At 41.1% G+C, this 19938-nt stretch overlaps 1 protein-coding gene across 1 annotated transcript; it reads left to right on the top strand.

The window, feature by feature from the left end:
• Positions 1–2335: 2335 nt before the first annotated feature.
• On the top strand, positions 2336–18077 carry got1 (glutamic-oxaloacetic transaminase 1). The gene is given in 9 exon segments (NM_213664.1): positions 2336–2476; positions 10742–10923; positions 11158–11281; positions 11989–12101; positions 14048–14152; positions 14542–14692; positions 15711–15876; positions 16944–17086; positions 17198–18077. Coding segments are annotated over 9 exon segments (1236 nt in total). The 5' UTR covers positions 2336–2364; the 3' UTR covers positions 17338–18077.
• Positions 18078–19938: the final 1861 nt, after the last annotated feature.

Here is a 19938-nt window from a genome sequence, read left to right as displayed (position 1 = left end):
CCTCAAATAAAATTGTATTGTTTAATTATTGCAAAGAAAAGGGAAATCATTTCGAAAAACTAGAATTATTTTTTAAAATTGACCTTACTGTAATTTAGAGCTTTCTAGATACCAGATTTCCACATAAGGGATCCCATAACCCCTTATCTAAATTTTTAGCTTTAATGGAATATGCCATAAGAATGTCAGATTGACAAAAGCATTAAAGTGAATTCAGCAGTTATATACAATTTTGGGTTAACTTGCTGTTCCAGAATGCCAATTTCGTGTTTTTTAGTGTAATTTGAAGTATTACAATTTACCCTACATAACCAAGGTGTTATTTTGTCATGTCGAAGCTGGTGTTTCATGGTTATTCCATTCATTTTGCTGGCATTAATAAGGTTTGCTTCAGAAAGGTTAAGTTTAAACATGTGGCACTGCACTATTTTTTTTATATTAAAAAAAACAAAAACATTTTGGAATGAAAAAAATATTTGGAGTTCAGACGATTCTGAATTGACTGGATAATTTTTGGCATAAACAAACATTTTATTACAATTTGCTTCAACCCTACTTTTTTCATGTGGAACTTCTCTGGCTCAGCATCAAAGGACCAAGCTGCACTTACTACTTCAAAGTGGCAAAATATACACTTTTTTTTGGTTTAATGAATAGGGACTGTGTTGAACATACCCCCACCTTTGTTCAAAAAGAAATAACAAGCTCTGTATGAACAACCCCCTTTTCTCCTTTATTATTCTTACCACTACTTTTTACTATACAGTGGGCACAATTAAGTAATCTGACCATATAATACTGCACTGAGCCCTATAAATAATTCAAATGATACTTTTCTATGCAGAATCAGTGGTCTAGCCAAAGGGTCAGAAAGGTGGGCAATCTGCCTGTGGAACGCCTTAAGGTATTACCTTCAACAGAAAGCCCCATCATACCAAAAAGCTAAAATTACCATTTAGCTTGAACCCAAGAAATGGCAGGCTGCAACAACTAATGTACTGGCACACCAAATTGTAGGATTTTCAGTCATTCTGTTCAGAAAGCATCAAGAGATTTCAGAGTAAACTGGAAACTCATAACCTTTTCAGCAACTTTCATGTAACATGACATATTAGACAGGGCTGTCAGCTGTCCAGTTTAGAACTGGACAGCCTGGTTTTACTTCATTGCATTGCCTGTCCAGGTTTCAAAGATTGACCCCATGATGTCACAATTCCACCCCCTACATCACCATTCTTACCCTAAATGGCACAGTCCTGCCCCTTTCATTGCATTATTCATTGGATCAATTACTACAGATTGAATAATTTCATCTTCTGCTGATTAAATATCTCCATAGTGTGACTTACAATTAGTGAGGCTTTCTTTTCTATTCACTAATAAAACAGCAAACCAGAGATATAGCAAATCAACTCTGCATTTTATGTTGCTGTAACCCGCTACATTAACAAACAAGCATTTAACTTCATTAGGCTTTATCAGACCTGGATTGCCTAAAGAGGGGCTGCTGGTAGATGCCAATTAAGTCACAATATATTGGGCTAGTGTGGGGCTAATTGGGCCTCTGTGTAACACCGGGGTTACTCTGAATTCCAATCCAGGCCTTATGGTCTTTCCCAACCCTTCCCAGTTCTCATTTCCCATGCTGTATCTATCTGAACAGGCTATATTATCTATTCCCAACACACCAAGCAGACAGTTGTATACTGTATTCCAAGGGACTAGTTTTATGCTTTTACACCTGTTTCCCATTTTGGGTAAGTAGATTTCAGGCTGCTGCTGACACAGGGGAGTAAGTACCGTATGGGCAGGTGTAACTACAAGAAAGACCAGCAGAACTCACTATGGCATAAAAAAAAATAAAGACCAACTGCAACTTGTCCCAGCGTCAAAGACTGGCCAGTGCTGCATGTAAACCACTTAGATTCGCCAATGGCTAATTTTTGAGAAGCTAAACAAGCACAACCCTTAAACAGATATCAGCCAGGGCCATGCTACACTCGTGTTACTGCCTAAATCACTCATGGACCAGCGTTTCCCGACGTCACTTATCCGCAGCAAAAGGCGCTTCCGATATAAACGCCAATAAAATAACCTGCACAGCTCAAACCAATACCCTGATGTCTTTCACTAATTTCCGTCACCAGAGCAAACAGCGCCTCCATAACCTTTATGTATTTGTATCCTCATATGTGATTGGCTACTCCGCCCTCAACCACCAATGAACTCTTCGGCTGGGTGGGCGGCTGCAGAATGTTGCGACGCAATTGGGTACTGTTCTCCACGCCCCCATATTTAGCCGGTGAAGGTGAAGGTGACAGCCTCAGTCCTTACTGTTCTGTGCCAGGTAGTTGCTGCTTAGTGATGGCTTCCATTTTTACCTCCGTTCCTCAGGCTCCCCCTGTGGCTGTCTTCAAGCTTACTGCAGATTTCCGCGCTGACCCTGACACTAGGAAGGTCAACCTTGGAGTGGGAGGTAAAACATGGCTCGAAGGGCAAAACTGATGGAAGGGGTAGCGAGTGAATGGCAGGGGCAGGGTAACTCTGATTGGCTGCAGGGGACTGTAATGGGACATGGGACTGTAATTGCAACCCGATACACGTATGTACGCACTATTAGGCATTACCGTACCGAACATATTGGCAGGGAGGGCAGCTGTGCATTGTGGGACTTTTAATATAAAATGTGCATTTAGTTTTACTGTTCATTTTGTATGCACGCACAATGCAGTTTCATGTCCCCTTTATGTGTTTGTGCTCATCCATGTATTTATAGAAGCTGCCCCTACTGAATATTCTCTCCACATTATTGCTGCAAACTATTCTAGTGCATATATTTGCCCTTTCTGTACATGGGAACCCATGGGTCAGTTCTGCCATATATGTCTCTCACACACAGGAGAATTGAGTATTCAGCATTATCCTGCACATTCTTATGCCTTTTGTGCAGCTTTGGAAAATGTGCCTTTGACTAAAAAATATGTATCAATTCATTCTGCATCCAGAATATCAGAAAAAATGCTTGAAGGCATAAATGAGTTGTTTGTCTTACAACTAATAACAGTGCCTGTCCATATGGTCCCCTTTAGGATACCAGGCTAGTAGCTTGAGAAGATGTGGTCCAGAACCATGATGCCTTTTGTAATTAAACTGCCTATGATGAGCTATAGAGAGAGGTTGTCATTTTGGGATTGAAAGAGGGAAAATACACCTTGGAAAGAGGCTTGGATGCTTTAATCTTAAAAGATTCACTGTATCAATGATAACATTGCAAATATGGGAATAACGTTTGACCAGGAGCTTTGGCCGATTAATTTCCCCCGTGGGCCATCACCCTTAATGCTAATAAGGAAGAACTAGGCCTTATAGTTTTTGCCATCTCTAACTTGTGTATTCATGACTTTGCTTTAGTTTTTTGGCTGCTGTAAGCAAATCTAACACACTGCAACTCACCACAGCTGTGGTAAATCTACTTTAATAAACATTTTTGCTGTCTGGATCAAAGCCAGTGTCCAAGTAAAGGCATTTTAAAGCTGATTCTTGGCTTGCAGATTAATGCCCCTCTCTGGCATCAGCCTTTTCTTGTTCCTGCACTCAGAGCCATTGCATTGGCCCAGGTGCAGGCACACACAGTGGATTTCAGCACTGAAACTTGCTAGTATGCATTTCGGCGCCAAAATCTGCCCTTTGTGCCTGCACCCAAAGCCATTGCATTGGCATGGGTGCAGGCACACAGAGCAGAACAGGAAAATGCTGATGCCTATGAAGATTTAGATGTAGTGCTGCCTATTGCAATACACTGTTTCCCTTGGAATCAGACCTTTCCTCATCTTGTTCTTATTATGGTGGAGCCATGGGAGTGTAGATGTCCTGCAGAGCCAAAACATGTCTAACCCGGGCCACACGCAGATAGTTGCTGAGGCTCTGCAGCAACTTGCAGATTTTTCACACTGAGCTTTTGTTTAGACAAAGGAAATGTACTTTGACCACATCAGGGTTCTGAAGGTAATTTATTAATTCTGTTCTAGAACTATAGACTATGTATGAACAATGTCTGCAAGGAACCCTTCTGGATAAGGACTCTATTACTAGTGGACCTATTGCCTTAGTAGGGATCCCCACCCAGTGGCTCTTGAGCAACATATTGCTCATCACCCCCTTTAATGTTATTCCCAGTGGCCCTTAAAGTAGGTGCCCGTTTTAAAATTTCTGGGTTGCAGGCATGTTTGGAAGCACAGAGACACAGTTTTACCCCAAGCAGAGCCTCCTGCAGGCTAGCAGTCCACATATGGCTACCAAATAGTTAGTCACAGCCCTTATTTTTGATCCACAAGAAATTTTTTTTCATGCTTGTGTGGCTTACCAACACTTTTTACATCTCACAAGTAAAACAGGTTGGGGACCCCTGCTCTAGAGTGACATCAGGCTAATGCTCCAAGATTACCAGTGGTGCCTGGCTGGGCAGTTAGGAGTACTGAAGGGACAGATCTTAGTGTTATTCTGGCTTCTGTTTATATTTTTTATTATATATTTGCCTCTGTCTTTGGTTTTTGCTAAACATCAGTCATATACTTTAGTATATTTTTTTGTAGAGACAATATAAGAGCTCTTGTTTTTCCCTGCTAACTGGGCTAAAAGCACAAGATGTAGAATTATTGCAGAGTCCATGAACTGTCGGCATGCTGATCTGCAACTAAATCTACATGATCTGCCCATGCAGGATTTAGTTATCCCCTTCAGCACAAAGCACTGCTGACCTCTGTGCATGGGGCTCTGATCTTTGGTTATATAACCTTCAGAGTGTCTTTGTTAATTGTGTAATTGTGTGCATGCAGCTAGCATTACCCAACCATGTTTTTTATCTGGAAATTAGTGCCAAATGTTCCTTGTGCAACTCCAAAGTATATTATAAACACATGTGTTGAAGAAAAATAACAGGAGTGTAATGGGACAATATTAAATTAAATTCAATTTCTTATTTACATAATGGACAAAAAAACAAAACAAATTTATTATGATAATAACCTGGGATTGTTAAGTTTTGGTGACAGAAAAAAGGCATTGGTTGTTTGCAGGTTTCTGACTCCCATGATGGTTTTTAGAGAGGAGACCAGGGTGTGCACAAAGCAAAGTCTGAAAAATCTGTTTTTAATTGGCATGTTCTTTTAACTTGTACCTTTTAAAGTAAATTTGATAACCACCTTTAGGTATTCACCCAAATAATTAGGAACAAGTTTTCACTTTTGCTTATCATTTTATTCAGTCCCTCCCCTATTCATATTACAGTTTCTCATTTGACCCACTGCCTGGTAGCTAGGGTAATTTTGACCCTAGCAACAGTATAGCTACTAAAAATCCAGACTGGGGAGTTGCTGAATATAAAGCTTAACAATTCAAAAACCACAAATAATAAAAAATGAAGACCGATTGCTAATTGTTTCAAAATAGCACTCTTTACGACATAATAAAAGTTAATTTAAATGTGAACATCCCTTTTTTTTAAAAAAAAATAACCTTAGTTCCCCAGGTGTTACTGAGCTATAATGCCCAGCATTTATTAACCTTTGATTATATGTTCAGGAATGCCAGAGCAACATCTGCTGACCCAAGGTTAAAAAAACATTGTTAAAATGTGCTGCATTCATTGATAGAAAGCAAATCAGCAAAAGTAATTAAAAATAAATTGGCACTGGCAGTCAGGTGCAGTTAACTTATTTAGGATGTATAAAATAGTTAGCTCTTGACTGAGTCTTACATAGTTACATAGTTACATAGGGTTGAAAAAAGACCTGTGTCCATCAAGTTCAACCCATCCAAGTAAACCCAGCACACCTAACCCACACCTACCAATCTATACACTCACATACATAAACTATAAATACAACCACTAGTACTAACTGTAGATATTAGTATCACAATAGCCTTGGATATTCTGATTGATCAAGAACTCATCCAGGCCCCTCTTAAAGGCATTAACAGAATCTGCCATTACCACATCACTAGGAAGGGCATTCCATAACCTCACTGCCCTCACCGTGAAAAACCACCTACGCTGCTTCAAATGGAAGCTCCGTTCCTCTAATCTAAAGGGGTGACCTCTGGTGCGTTGATTGTTTTTATGGGAAAAAAGAACATCCCCCAACTGCCTATAATCCCCTCTAATGTACTTGTACAGAGTAATCATGTCCCCTCGCAAGCGCCTCTTTTCCAGAGAAAACAACCCCAACCTCGACAGTCTAACCTCATAGTTTAAATCTTCCATCCCCTTAACCAGTTTAGTTGCACGTCTCTGCACTCTCTCCAGCTCATTGATATCCTTCTTAAGGACAGGAGCCCAAAACTGCACTGCATACTCAAGGTGAGGCCTTACCAGGGACCTATAAAGGGGCAAAATTATGTTCTCATCCCTTGAGTCAATGCCCTTTTTTATACAAGACAGCACTTTATTTGCTTTAGTAGCCACAGAATGACACTGCCTGGAATTAGACAACTTGTTATCAACAAAAACCCCTAGATCCTTCTCCATTAAGGATACCCCCAACACACTACCATTCAGTAGATAGTTTGCGTTTATATTATTTCTACCAAAGTGCATAACTTTGCACTTATCAACATTGAACCTCATTTTCCAGTTTGCTGCCCAGTTATCTAATTTTGTCAAATCGCTCTGCAAAGCAGCAGCATCCTGCATGGAACTTATAGTTTTGCACAATTTAGTGTCATCAGCAAAAATAGAAACAATACTGTCTATGCCCACCTCCAGGTCATTAATAAACAAGTTAAACAGCAAAGGCCCAAGGACTGACCCCTGCGGTACTCCACTAACCACACTGGTCCAATTAGAAAATGTTCCATTTACAACCACTCTTTGTACTCTATCCTTCAGCCAGTTCTCTATCCAATTACAAATATTATGTTCTAGGCCAATATTCCTTAATTTGATCATTAACCTTCTGTGAGGTACTGTATCAAACGCTTTAGCAAAGTCCAAGTAGATGACATCAACTGCCATTCCAGCATCAAGGTTCCTACTCACCTCCTCATAAAAGGCAACTAAATTAGTCTGGCAAGATCTGTTACGCATAAAACCATGCTGGCACAAACTAATAGTATTGTGAACTGCAATGTATTCAAGTACCCTATCCCTTATTACCCCTTCCAAAAGTTTTCCTACTACTGATGTCAGACTAACAGGCCTATAGTTTTCAGGCTGAGAACGGGATCCCTTTTTAAATAACGGCACCACATTAGCAATCCGCCAGTCTCTTGGCACCATGCCAGACCTCAATGAATCCTGAAAAATTAAGTGAAGAGGTTTGGCAATCACAGCGCTCAGCTCATTTAATACCCTGGGATGAATCCCATCCGGCCCTGGACCTTTGTTTACCTTTACATGTTCAAGTCTCTTTTGAATTTCCTCCCGAGTGACCCATGCGTCAGTAGCTAAATTACTAGCACTGGGCATATTACAAGGGAAGCCTTCATTATCTGGCTCCTCAGATGTATAGACAGATGAAAAATAAGAGTTCAAAATTTCAGCTTTTTCCCCGTTTTCATCAACCAACGTACCCCCCCGTGATAATAAAGTTCCCACCCCTTCTTGCTTCATTTTTTTACTATTCACATAATTAAAAAATAATTTTGGATTCTTTTTACTCCTAGCAGCAATATCCCTTTCCATCTCTATTTTAGCTTGCCTGATAGTTTTTTTGCATGCTTTATTTGCTTCCTTGTACCTGATGAAAGTTTCTGCTGTCCCAGCTAACTTGAATGCCCTAAAAGCACGTTTTTTCTTACCAACCTCGACAATAACACTTTTATTCAGCCATAAAGGTTTTGCTTTGCGATGCCTCTCCTTGCTTACTAGGGGGATATACTGTTGCGTATACCTACAAAGCAATGTTTTAAAGATGTTCCATTTTCCTTCTGTGTCTAACCCCATGAAAAGCCTTTCCCAGTTGACACATTGCAGAGATGCCCTTATACTGGCAAAGTCTGCACGTCTAAAATTGAGTGTTTTAGTTACTCCCTTATAGTGCTGTCTCTGCAGCATTATCTCAAAGGAGACCATGTTGTGATCACTGTTCCCCAAATGCTCACCCACACAAATGTTAGAGATAAGTTCATTATTATTAGAAATCACCAGGTCCAAAATAGCGTCATTCCTAGTGGGTTCTTGAACTGCCTGAAATAAAAAGTTTTGAATGACAGCTGCCATACAGTTGGTTCATTTGGTACATACAGTAATTGGTGAAAGTGTTTTCATACCAAAGACTGTAAATCAGTGTAATCCTAGCCATGGTACATGTTGTGCAACTCTAATTCCATGTACTTTGGATTGTACAGCTATAAAACTTAATCTTGGACCTTGATCAGTGTCCTGACCTGATCAGTGTCATACTAAGGCTGAGCTCTTATTTGATATTATAAGATATACTAGAGTGTTTAAAGGTTTCTATCTCACTGTTGACAAGAAAGAAATCACCCGAACCAGAGCAATGGTTATAGATCTCTAGAATATTTTCCAGTCGCAATACCAAACTGGTTGGACCAATTGAGAAGGTTATGTCAGTCACTTGGTGTGACTGTCCTGCTGTGTCCATGCAAGGTTTTATTGTATCTGTCATTACATGTTTAGAGAGAACCTAGTGTGGTGTTATTTTATGGAGATTGCTACCTATGCCCCTGATAAATTGCCCACACTCAATTTACTGCAGTGCTGTGCTCTTTCTACTGCCAGGTCACACCCTTTTTTAGCATCCTGTAGAGCAGTGCTGTCCAACTTCTGTTGTACCGAGGGCCGGAATTTTTCCGACCTACGTGGTGGAGGGCCGATAATGGAAGCCAGTTTTGACCACTCCCCTTTTTGAAACTGCACCCACTTGAAACCACACCCATGTTATCACATGACCATACCCATATTAATGGTTGTAGTACAGCAAAAACCTGCCATACTCTGCCTTCCCTACCCTGCCTGTGTGCCATACTTGGCTGGTTTGTGCCATACTTGGCCTGTGTGTGCCATACTTGGCCTGTGTGTGCCATACTTGGCCTGTGTGTGCCATACTTGGCCTGTGTGTGCCATACTTGGCCTGTGTGTGCCATACTTGGCCTGTGTGTGCCATACTTGGCCTGTGTGTGCCATACTCTGCCTTCCCTACCCTGCCTGTGTGCCATACTTGGCTGGTTTGTGCCATACTTGGCCTGTGTGTGCCATACTCTGCCTTCCCTACCCTGCCTGTGTGTGCCATACTCTGCCTTCCCTACCCTGCCTGTGTGTGCCAAACTCTGCCTTCCCTACCTTGCCTGCGTGGGCTATACTTTCACTGTGTTTGCCATTCTTGGTTGGTTTGTGCCATACTCTGCCTGTGTGTGCCATACTCTGCCTTCCCTACCCTGCCTGTGTGTGCCATACTCTGCTTGCCCTATGATGCCTGTGTGTATGGCACACACAGGCAGCATACAGTGACACAATGCTGGCACTGCTCCTACAGTCTGCACAATAACTATATATTAAAAAACTTTTTAATTGCAGTACCACCTCAGTATATTTTCTTTTTGTAGTGTGCAGGGATTATTTGTGGGTTTCTACTGCTCCTGAGGTGTGAACAGGGGAACAATGGGAGTGATTACAGCCTGAGCCTGAGGTGTGAACACTGCAGGGGGTGAACAATGCAGAGATTAAAAGGTGTGAACAACACAGGGGATTACATATTTAAACAATACAGCCTGATTACAGCCTGAATCTGAGGTGAGAACCATGCAGGGGGGCAGTTAATCTCAGTACTGATACCATTTAAAGCTTACACAAGAGTAAGCCATCAAAGCAGCCAGACAGGTGGGGGGCCACACAGAGGGGGGTCGCGGGCCGCCAGTTGGACAGCACTGCTGTAGAGGCATTAAAATAGAGCTTGTGACCAGTCTGCCAGTGAAGCATTGGCTCCATAGGTAATGCTGAAAGTAACCAGTGGTACAGATGTTTGCTCTGCCAGCAGCAAGCTTGAATGCAGTGGCAAAACTAAGGGGGCCTGGGCTCCCTCAAAAAATCTTTTTCCCAGGCCCTCACCCCCCCCCCCGCCCCAGAAATCATGAGTGACCTGTGGCATTTAAAAAATTCATGGGTCACCCGCGAGACAGACACAGGTGGCCTGTGATTTCTTGTGCGTTGTGGGCCACCAGTGGGCCCCCCTACAGAGGAAGCAAGCAGATTCAGAGATAAAATAAAAATATTTGCAAAGTGGCCCTTTAAGAGATTCTTCCTTTAAAGGTTACTTAATAAACCAAAACATTTTCTTTTATCCGAACGGCTGGTACTGATTGACAGAGATGAAGAGATAAATAAGTGCAGAATAGCACAGACAGCAAATTTATTTTAGGAAGAGCATAAACCATGGCAAAAGCTTCTCAACTTGTGTATGCCAATAATCCCACCCCCCATTAATTTTTTAATGGAAAACGCTATGCATGGACCAGTCTGTTGGGCCACACTGCACTGCACTAATCCAACAAGAGTCAAACCGGGATTCAGTGGCCATGTACCTTGTTAGGGCTGTTGCCTTTTCGAAGTTGGTAAGAAATCCTAAACTTTAGTCTGCTTGAGTCCAGAGAAAAGTACTGTGGTTTTATGGGGATAAAAGTTAAAATGGCAGTGGAAGATCTATTTGCTTTGATCTTAGAATTGTTCTTCTAAATAAACACATAGCCTGAGAAATTTCTTTTTGGGTTCCATATCTTTCTACAGCATATCGTACTGATGACTCTCAGCCATGGGTCCTGCCAGTGGTGAAAAAGGTGGAGCAGATGATTGCAAAAGACAGCTCTTTGAACCATGAATATCTGCCAATTTTGGGGCTGCCTGAATTCCGTTCTAGTGCTTCCAGAATTGCTTTGGGGGATGACAGCCCTGCATTTAAGGAGAATCGGGTAAGTTTGCATGCGTACGTGTAACCACATGTTTTGCAAGCTATTCATTCTAAGAAAGAAACCAGCACCTCTCCTCTACCTTATATGCCCCCTTCTTAACTTTCTGGGACCTCTGTGCCTGGGCCAGACACCCCTCCATACCAACGTACAGGGGTTGAGTGTGAATAATGGGGAAATTTGCTGAGTATACAAGTTCATGAAACTGCCTGATGGGCATTTCACTCTATTTTTAAGGTAGGCGGTGTGCAATCCTTGGGTGGAACTGGAGCTCTGCGCATTGGAGCAGAATTTCTGAGGCGCTGGTACAATGGAAACAACAACACAGCTACTCCCATCTATATTTCTTCTCCCTCATGGGGTAAGATCATTGGTTCTGTGTGTTACTGCTGACAGTGTAGTAGTTTTGTTTCCTAGTAAGTCACTATTTATCTGTAGAAGCCTGCATTACCTCTCTGTACAAAATGTCTTATACTTACATCTTGACTACTTCCTTGTAAATAGAGCTTTAAAAATATCAGTGTGAATATATTGCAGTTTAATACTGGCATATGTGGACGTCTAGTTCTAAAGTTTTATGTCCAGCTACCACTAGTTGCTATAGAACATTTAAAGTGTATTTTGCTCCACAATAGCCCTTCAGATTCTGATATATCAGTATCTATGAGCTGCCTTTCAAAGCCAGAATCATACATTGTATATTATTATTATTTTTGCTGTGCAATAAATGAATATATACATTGAATAAACAGATTCCAGACAAATCAGCTAATAACTTATAAAAGAGGTAGAAAGGGCCCTGTCCAAAACAGCTTGCAATCTGCAGTGCTGTCATAAATACATTTTCCTCTTGGCTTCTGTATCTGTCATGGGCCCCATAGTTGTTTATTAAAATTGCCATTGCTGGGAGCCAGAAGCGGCCATGTGTTTAGCTTTGCTACGTTATACAATACTCTGAAGGACCTCTTTGGCTCAAAGCGATTGCATGCTGTTTGGCCTTTTACTAATTGGTATTGAGGCTTTTACCTTGAAGAGTTTAATTCCTATTTTTTTTTTACTCCACTAAAGAAAACCACAATGCTGTGTTCAGTGACGCTGGATTTAAGGATATCAGGGCTTATAGTTACTGGGATGCTGCTAAAAGGGGCCTTGATCTCGAGGGATTCCTGCGGGATTTAGAGGTGAGCTGTGATAATCATAAAATGGTTGCAAGCTGGAGCCAATAGAGGTGCCTTGGTTTTGAGCTTTACATTAAAACTTTGCAACTAATTCGTGTAATTATACACATTTTTTTTGGCATACTAGTGTAACATGTAAGCTGCAGTTTTCCTGAAGCCTAGTCTGACTGAGCCTACTCTTGTATTGGTGTATTTAAGGCAGTGTTATATGACCTAATCTTAAAAGGAAAAAATACCCCACACACAAATTAGGAGGGAAGTACATCAACAATTTTGCAGGAAAACGCATCATTTTTTACTTATTTAGGTACCCCCCATGTTTCTGCACACACAGCTTTTTTTTTAAACACACATAATTTTAAATGCAGATCATTTTGTAAACATGGCCAACAGGAAATTAGAGGGAATGTGGGTATGATTGTAAGTACACTACTGCTCTTTCCAGGGATTGCTGGGTTTACAGGGCGTTTGCTGTTTTTTGCACCAGTCTTTAACCTCTCAGTTATTGCCATTTATTGTAATTGTCTTAGTCAACCAGTCTATAAAAAACTTTCTATCTTCGGCCCACTGTTCTGCCCATCTTTGGCACAGAATAACCTTTTTCTCTCCCTCTGTTCCCTGTTATTATAAGGGAGAGCTTAGTTACATAATCCAGCACGGTGCAGTGCATTATAAGCAATGCAGTTTTCTTTTGCCCACTACTTGCATAGTTTAGGAGAAATATTGTAGGTATTTTATGGCAATATAAATTTTTAAATTGCATTCCCTTTTAAGAAGGATATGAAATTTGTCCTGATATAATATTATTGGCATTATTATTTTGCTGAAATGACATCAAGCACTGTATTCATGACAGGACTACTCTGTATCACTAAGCAGTGTGGGGTCCATTATCTGGAAACGCATTATCCAGAAAGCTTTGAATTATTATATAGCAATTTCCCATAGATCTCATTTTAATTAAATAATTCAAATTGTAAAAATGGTTTCCTTTTTCTCTGTAATAATAAAACAGTACCCTGTACTTGATCCCAACTAAGCTAAATGAATCCATATTGGAGGCAAAATAATCCTATTGGGTTTAATTATGTTGAAATTTTTTTTTAGACTTCGCGTAAGAACCCACAGAGAGATTAGATTAGAGTGATAGATCTCTGCTATCACGGGCGACACACCACTCCAAAAAGTCTTTCCACTGGCAACAATAGAAGTCGGTGGATGGAAAGCCCTTTGCATCGCTTTGTTTTTCAAAGTCGCTTGTAGGAGGAAATTTTACGCGACTTTGGATTTCTGAAGCAATGCCTACTCTTGCCAGTGGAAAGCCTTTTCGCCATTGGTTCTGGATCGCGTATGGCGATCCAAAATTATGGAAAGATTCCTCATTCGGAACACCCTAGGTCATGAGTATTCTGTAAAACAGGTCCCCTACTATACTATACTGAGTTTTTGTAAAGGGCTATTATAGAATTGCATTCAGTGCAGCATTTGTGATGGGTTGATTAAGTGCTCTAAAGATAAATTCATACATATAAGTTACATAGAGTTGAAAAAAGACCATCAAGTTCAAGTGAACCCAGCACACTCAAACCTATACTGACCTATCTATACACTCACATACATAAACCCTATATCCCAACATCAATACTAACTGTAGATAGTACCAGGTAGTTAAACATGTATGCCTACGCTGTTCCTGTGAATGTGTGTATAATATCTGTGCTTTGAAGGTATCCCTTGATTTCAACTGTAAAATTACCCAGATGCACCTGGCACCCACACATTGACAGCTTTATAACGTATAAGGGAAATATAACTATAACTGGTTATTTAAATATTGATAAAGTGAAGTATTCATGTATATTGCAGAGTTTTGTTATTAAAGTAAAATGAAAGTTTTGCTGCATTTCCTTTTTGATATTCAACATGTAATAATACCTGATTTCCAACAGAATGCCCCCGAGTTCTCTATCTTTGTGTTGCACGCATGTGCGCACAATCCCACTGGAACAGACCCCACCCCTGATGAGTGGAAACAGATAGCTGATGTCATGAAGGTAAGTAGGAGCATATTGCACCCTGTTTTGCAAACAAAACAATCCCTTATCAATGACGCCTTGTCAGCAGGTAAACATAGTAAGGGTTAGTACATCGTGGAACACTTGTATTCAACAAAGAATGAAAGTGATCCATAAACCCTTTTTCCTTTTTATGGGATTCCTAGAATGAAAGCCCTGTCAGAGAAGTTCCAATTAATATGAATATTAAGCTACAGTTCTTGGAAACCCTTTTCTACAGGTTGCAGAAATGCCAATCTGTACTGTGTGCCCCAGCACTTCCAGGTAGTTATTATAACCCAGACTATGCAAGGGCAATATAGAATTTCACTGCAGTAGATGGGCAGAAGGGTAATGGTTTTACTTTTCTTCCCTCCCTTTTAAACCAGCGGAGGTCTCTCTTTCCTTTCTTCGACTCAGCCTATCAAGGATTTGCCTCTGGCAGCCTAGACAAGGATGCATGGGCCGTGCGTTTCTTTGTGTCTCAGGGTTTTGAGTTGTTCTGTGCTCAGTCTTTTTCCAAGAACTTTGGCTTGTACAGTAAGTGTCATCTGAACAGCAAACTGTTGTCTAATTATTGTTACTTTACTTTTAGATAAAGTGATCTACACTACCTACACACTACACCCTACAATTTGTTTCGTATATTTAAAAAAAAAATAAATAAATAAAAATCTGAGTAATTTGTAAATGTAATTGCAACTGAAAGCAGTATTTCTGCTTTCTGTGATTCTTACTCTTGAAACAATGTAGCAGAGGCCAGCTCTTTTCCAGGCTTGCATGCTTTTTTACAGGGCTGTTGGGGCGAAGACAGATGGGCGATTACAAGACCCGGCAACTTGTACCCTGTGGTACATTTTGCACACGACAATATATATATTTATATATACTGGAACAAGGACAGCACTCCTAGGATTTAAAGAATTGTGAGCAAAATGTAAATGCAAAAATAGAAAGGTTTATTACTCAAGATTTCGGTCTCACACAGAAACCTTCATCTGGAGTTAAAAACAAAAAATGTTTGAATGCAGGTAACATGGCTGTGATTGCAGGTTTTAAAAGTTGCACCGACTAATCTCCCACTCTGTCTTCGCCCAGTCAGCAGGCTTGTGCTACTTTGTTTCAAGAGTCTGAACCAGCAGCACAGAAAATAGAAAAGGGCAGACAAATACTGCTGTCACAGTGAATGCATTCACAAATAACACTAAAATCTTTGAAAAGGCATAATATATATTGAAAATTTGTTGAGAATTACTTTTTTTCTGCATACGGTAATTAAAGAGAATGTGCATTTCAACAGAGTGTTGAAGTGTGCCCTATATTAGTGTATATATAGTATTTGGTCATGCTAGCTATGGGTAGTATAAACTGCCAACCCCAGCCTTTTGTTTCCTGGGCTTGGGGGGGGAAGGATAGCGTTGCTAAGTACTCATAGCTGAGTTAGCTCAGGGCTTACAGTTTTCATTGCAACATGCTGAAGACAAAGATGGCTCTTAATTAACATACATAACATTTTATTTCCTCTGTTTATAATACATTTACTTCTTTTTTTCATTAGATGAGAGAGTAGGAAACCTAACTGTTGTAGGGAAAGACTGTGATAACGTTGCACGTGTCCTGTCTCAGATGGAGAAAATTGTCCGTACAACCTGGTCAAATCCTCCATCGCAAGGAGCTCGTATTGTTGCCACCACTCTCAACACTCCTGAACTATTTGATGAATGGTAAGAATAAGAGCATATACTAAGCATTCACATTTCAGTGTTCGTATTGCTGCTTTCTGTTGTACCTACAGCACATGCTGCCACTCCTGCTTTGCATTTTAACCAAGGGTTAAGAACGTTTACTCCCATTCAACCCTGTGTTCTAGCGCCCCTTCTTTCCTTTCTTGTAACCTAATTCTTGCACTGAGCACCAGTCTCCTGAGCACTGATCTCGTGACCCCTATGTCCAGACAGGGATTCAAAATAGGCCCTGGCATTTCAACTACACAGAGGCCCAAACAGCCCCCACCAGCCCACTAAATAGTGACTGTCTATGGCACCTTACAGAAGCCCCTCTGGCTTTTGCCAGAATCCACAGATTGCCAGTACGGGCCTGTTTGATCCCTATATCCAGGAGAATGCAATTAAAATTAGTAGGGAGTGATTCCAAGCACTTTACTTGCTATTAATCACCCTGGCAACAACATTGTTAGAACAGGACCATGTGTCAAAGCAATGCCTGGCACCATTTCAAAAAATACCAGGTAGGATGTAAGGTAGAGGGGTGACAATAATATAAGGGGTTGGGGCCATAAGAGTTGGGGATCTGGCAGGTAGTAAGAGGGGTCTAATGGATAGGGGATAAGTTGACTGTAATGGGAACAGGTATTGGGGATTGATCAGGTATGTACCTGGGCAGGTTAGGGGACAGGGAATTACAAATTTACATTGTTGGTAAATTTGTAATATTGGCTGTGCCCTTGGCTGGTGGAAATACTGTTTGGGTGGCAACCTTTGTTGTAGCCCTTATATTTGTCACTCCAAGGGATGCATAAATATAAGGATACAATGTACTGGTGATGTGGTCTTTCTTTAGATAGCCAGTCTTGCCACTTGTACCCAACTAACATTCATATGTTGAACCTACAGGCTCCTGTGAAACACTCTCAAATATCTTTATATGTAAAAGCTAGTGTATGTGCGTCCTCCAGCAGTTTTGATTTTTACTCAGTTGGTACATCCATCAACCAGAAAATCTTATGTCTTGCTGTAAGTTGAAGTAATTTCCCTCTATTGTGTATATTTAGGAGAGATAATGTAAAGACTATGGCAGAGAGAGTCCTGCTGATGAGAGCAGAACTGAAATCCCGACTGGAGGCTCTTAAAACTCCTGGGACATGGAACCATATTGTCAACCAGATAGGAATGTTCAGCTACACAGGACTTAACCGTAAGTGCGCATACACAAGACTAGTAACGACACGGCTGTTTTTTTGTACGCATGCATATTTGTCTCTTTATTTGCATTTGGTTTTCAAACATCCTATATGTGTTTCCACAGCTAAGCAAGTGGAGTATCTTATTAAAGAGAAGCACATCTACTTGATGGCCAGTGGACGTATAAATATGTGTGGGCTGACAACAAAGAACCTCGACTATGTAGCCCAGTCTATTTATGAAGCAGCAACCAAGATCCAGTAAAGAAACCCCAAGCTTTCAGTAGATGAAATAGCAGTGTAATTATGTGTTGTTGTAGTGCGTGTCCCCAAGCTCACAGTCACAAAGATATCTGATCACCTCATTATCTATGGCTTTAACAGGAACCAATGAAGCTGCTGGGAGATGTGTTACAAGTGCTAGCATGTTTGTTCCGTGGGACACCATGCTATATATTGTGATTTTTTGGGCTTTTACACTATTTTGCACTCAAGTTGTTTTGTTTTTTTAAATGTTTCCTAATGACTGCATTGACATCTTAATTCTACGTATTTGTTCTGCATCATCTTGTAACCCTGTAATTTATAGAAAATTAGATATAACCTTCAAAAACCTTCAACCATAGCAAATTATGTTTTCGTTGTCATAGAAATCCTGCATCAAGGTGTCCTTGGCAGCAAGCTTTAATGAATTTTGTTATGCTCTAGATATGCATGGTATCACAACTAAAGTCTATTTGGTTGCAATAGTTAACTATGCAAAGAGCCCCTTCTGCAGGAATGATACGTAGAAATATCCAGGAACTGTATATAGAACATTGGCTAGAACATTAACTCTACATGTCTGAGCCCATTCTCAGATGGTGCAATACAGATCTTAGAACTAAGGTCTCCAAAATCTAGTCATCATTGCTAGAGTGCACAATGGAAAACCAAAACTATTGTCTTAAATTGAACATGCTAAAGCGGTTAATTCAATGTAATAAACACATTCTGTTGAGTGCAGTTGTATGTGTCTGTTATTTTGCTCTGGAACTACAACTTTGGCTTAATTAATGTTTAATGGTTAGAGGTCAGTTACACACATTATATTTTCCATGTTGCCGGTGCAACTTCCAGTTTACAAGGAACCTCACAAGCTTACAGGCCATTTTACAAGCTAACCTGCTCATTTAGTAGATATCAGATCTCTACTTAAAGCTAAAGCTATGTTAGCTTGGGAAACTCTATTTAAATTTGCTGCTCCATGGTAATTCACATCACCTAATCATCTTTTGCTAATTGTAAGGCCCAGAGGTTTACTATGCTGCCTGTGTTTGTCATACTCCAACTGCAAGTTCAAAGGTAAACTCTCCTTTTCTAATGAATATTAACACATCAATCGCAAATCTCAGTTTTGACCTAAATCTAGTCCTCAACAACTTCTGGCAATAAAACAACACTTCACTCACAGTCGCACCATTGGTTGACTTAGCACGTTTCTACATGTGAGCAGTAACGCCAAGTCAAGGCTTCAACCCTGTTACTGGCATTCACACACCATTCATGCCGGGTGTAGCGCCTTGTAACACAAAACAAGACAAACGTGACACAAACAAGGACAACACAAGAGGCTTATACTGCACGTGTCTAGGCGTCCCACCCTTTGCTCATTTAACTATAACAAATTTAACTAAACTTTCAGGTGAAGGTTAAAAAAAAACCCATCTGAAGCAGCTGCCACTTTGCCTTAGACAGGGAAAAAACCCTTGGCCTGGAAGATACCATTGCAGCACAGAGCCAGGTACATATCCCAACCTGGGCACAGGCTGTTAGGTACCATTGCAGCACAGAGCCAGGTACGTATCCCAACCTGGGCACAGGCTATAAGATACCATTGCAGCACAGAGCCAGGTACATATCCCAACCTGGGCACAGGCTGTTAGATACCATTGCAGCACAGAGCCAGGTACGTATCCCAACCTGGGCACAGGCTATAAGATACCATTGCAGCACAGAGCCAGGTATGTATCCCAACCTGGGCACAGGCTATAAGATACCATTGCAGCACAGAGCCAGGTACGTATCCCAACCTGGGCACAGGCTATAAGATACCATTGCAGCACAGAGCCAGGTACGTATCCCAACCTGGGCACAGGCTATAAGATACCATTGCAGCACAGAGCCAGGTACGTATCCCAACCTGGGCACAGGCTATAAGATACCATTGCAGCACAGAGCCAGGTACGTATCCCAACCTGGGCACAGGCTATAAGATACCATTGCAGCACAGAGCCAGGTACGTATCCCAACCTGGGCACAGGCTATAAGATACCATTGCAGCACAGAGCCAGGTACATATCCCAACCTGGACACAGGCTATAAGATACCATTGCAGCACAGAGCCAGGTACATATCCCAACCTGGACACAGGCTATAAGATACCATTGCAGCACAGAGCCAGGTACATATTTCAACCTGGACACAGGCTATAAGATACCATTGCAGCACAGAGCCAGGTACATATTTCAACCTGGACACAGGCTATAAGATACCATTGCAGCACAGAGCCAGGTACGCAAACGAAGGAGGCTCCAAACACTCTGAACTCCAAAAATATTAAAAGCATATCTTTATTGATCCATTAAAACACGAGTGCCTTACGCGTTTCGTGCGCACTTAATCATAGGTTTGTAATCACCCCCATTGTTCACCTGTTCACACCTCACACTGGCACACAGTATGGCACACAAGGGGAGCATAGGGCAGGCAGATTATGGCACACAGGCAGCAAAGGGCAGGCAGAGTATGGCACACACAGGCAGCATAGGGCAGGCAGAGTATGGCACACAGGCAGCAAAGGGCAGGGAGGGTGAGGCACACACGG

This window comes from Xenopus tropicalis, chromosome 7 (genome assembly GCF_000004195.4).
Source record: "Xenopus tropicalis strain Nigerian chromosome 7, UCB_Xtro_10.0, whole genome shotgun sequence".
NCBI classification, from domain to species: domain Eukaryota; kingdom Metazoa; phylum Chordata; class Amphibia; order Anura; family Pipidae; genus Xenopus; species Xenopus tropicalis.
This window is presented reverse-complemented; position numbering and strand designations above follow the sequence as displayed.